Source organism: Apis dorsata, unplaced genomic scaffold, assembly GCF_000469605.1.
Source record: "Apis dorsata unplaced genomic scaffold, Apis dorsata 1.3 scaffold_515, whole genome shotgun sequence".
In the NCBI taxonomy this organism is placed as follows: Eukaryota; Metazoa; Arthropoda; class Insecta; order Hymenoptera; family Apidae; genus Apis; species Apis dorsata.
In genome coordinates this window covers 114,290-116,699 of record NW_006263741.1, presented here as the reverse complement: position 1 = coordinate 116,699, position 2,410 = coordinate 114,290, and the positions used below count along the sequence as shown (strand labels likewise).

At 37.2% G+C, this 2,410-nt stretch overlaps 1 protein-coding gene across 4 annotated transcripts in view; it reads right to left on the bottom strand.

The window, feature by feature from the left end:
• Nucleotides 1-10: 10 nt before the first annotated feature.
• The window catches only part of LOC102670998 (14-3-3 protein zeta), a 17,144-nt gene continuing 14,744 nt past the window's right edge, over nt 11-2,410 (bottom strand). For 2 of the 4 annotated variants that reach the window (XM_006620412.2, XM_006620411.2), the window contains exons 4-5: nt 1,813-1,976; nt 11-1,350 (exon numbers count right to left, since the gene is read on the bottom strand). In XM_006620412.2, the coding sequence (XP_006620475.1) occupies nt 1,195-1,350; nt 1,813-1,976 (320 nt within the window). In that variant the 3' untranslated portion in view covers nt 11-1,194. The remainder of the gene's footprint in view (nt 1,351-1,812; nt 1,977-2,410) is intronic. The other 2 variants (XM_006620410.2, XM_006620409.2) reach the window with 1 other exon arrangement.

Genomic DNA, 2,410 nt, shown 5'->3' with positions numbered 1-2,410 from the left:
TTTTTTTTTTTTTTTTTTGCTGTTTTTTTTTTGCACTCCATATCTCGTCCCAACAACGAAATCGATACATTTTTCTGTATTCTATATATTTCCCAAAGACTAGTAGCTTCGATAACATTATTATCTCTCATAATACGCATATACAACTTTACCATTTTTCATACCGTTCTACGCTATATATCTTATTCGATAACGTTGTACGACGAGACAATGTTTGCAAAAATCCTTCCTGTCCTTTCCTCTGTTTATTCACAATTTGCTCCTTCTCTCTTCCACACAAAAATGAGTCAATACGCTTCTTTTGGATAAACTTAATGCCAGAAACTGAGTAATTCTCACAACTCGACCGTTTCCTTTCATTAAGGGCCCGTGTATGAGTATGGCAATGCAATATCCTAAGTTAATTTCACATAAATTTACTAATTTTTTTACCTTCGCCATTATTTTCTCTTCGTTATTTTTTACTTCTTTTCTCTCTCTCTCCCTCTCTCTCTCTTTTTCATACACACACACACATATACACACACACTCTCTCTCTAATCCCCCTCTCCCTATTCCTCTCTTTTAAGATTGACACTCTCCTTGAATGTTCAAATTCAAAATTTTTTTTCGACGAGTGGCAATAACGGGTATTATATTCAGCGACCAACACATGAATCGATCCCTTAGGAAAGGATACGGTCGAGAGTGAGATTTTTTCGTGTTCGAACTTTCGAATCAGGCATAACAGCTGTGGCGGTGGCATTGGCAGCAATGTGCGGTCGCATTGGAACAAACAGGTCACGTCACGATTTTCGAGGAGATAATAAGGAAATAAGGATTCGAAAAAGGACGATGACATTTTTGATGAATGTGGAAGTAAGAAAGAAAAAAAAGGAAAAAAAGGAAATACAAAGAGGAACGAAATGAGATATAATAAAATGGAGAAATAAGGGGATAATTCAAGATAGAATGGGATGATTGATAAACGGAATGGAAAAAAAAGGGAAAAAATGACAAAAGAGAGGGAAAAGGTGAAGGGGAGAAGAAAAGAAGAAAAGAAGGAAGAAGGAAACGAGGTACGCGAGGGACGAAAGGACAGGCGAATGGATAAATCGATCTCGGGTGGATGGATGGGTGAGCACTTTAAGGGACGGGGGGACGATAGAGAATAGATGTTCTTATTAGGTTAGAAAGGACTTAAGCTTAGGAAGGTTAGTTATCTCCACCCTCCTGTGCTTCGTCCGCATCACCCTGCGTGTCACTGGTCCAAAGAGTGAGGTTGTCGCGTAAAAGCTGCATAATTAGCGTGGAATCTTTATAGCTGTCCTCATTAAGTGTGTCCAACTCTGCGATCGCATCGTCGAACGCCTGAAATGATTATATAAATATTAAAATTTTAATAAAAGATTCGATCTCAATTTCGTTTTTCCTTTCACTTCTACACGATTCATATGAATCTATCCAGCAATCGCGGCCAAAACTATAAGAATTCGCATTCTTTCACAATCACGCGAAGTCATACATTCGTGCAAAGCATTAATAAATTTTTATTAGAGATAGGAGATGTTGCGAGTATGTGGATATTAAATGCATATGATGCGGAATGGTTACCGATACAGTGGAGACTCATTACAGCATTATCACACTAAATATTGAAATAACTTCTTTTTCCTTTTTTTAACAGGTTAGTATGCACTCAAAAACATAGCATTTACCGCAGTACAGTATCACGACACACTGATAATCAATAATTAATAGTGAAAGATGCATTTATTTGTTTAACATCAAATAATCATCCAATCAAGCATCAAACTGTCCATTATCCCTAACCTGTTTGGCAAGATGACAGGCTCTAGCGGGAGAATTAATAATTTCATAATAAAAAACGGAGAAGTTGAGAGCAAGACCGAGCCTGATGGGATGCGTAGGTTGCATTTTTGATTTTGCAATATCAAAGGCTTCTTGATACGCTTTCTGTGAATCCTCGACTACCGCTGTAACGCAAACCGAGAAAGCCAGATTCCAATTTTCATAAATTTCAAGATGAAACTTAACTCTTTTTTTTGAGATAAATCTATGAGGTTGTGATGTGTATATGTGTGTACATAGGAAGGAACAGGAAGAAAAGGAAGAAAAAATAATTATTCATTTCTTCTACAACACACTGTCGCGAGTATGCATTATTTACGATCGTAATCGATGAAGAATCAACGAAAATTTAGAAGAGCACATCGACAAGTTATAAAAATAGAAGGATCATCTTCCCATAGCAAGATAAAATAAAATCATATTTGTTTGCCGCCACTGCATCACCTTCCTACTGCATCTCTTCTTGCGATTGCTGTAAATTATCGACATCATCCTCGTTTCTATAAATTATACCTGTTTGGCCAGCTGGCAGGCCTTGTCTGGTGAGTTGATGATCTCG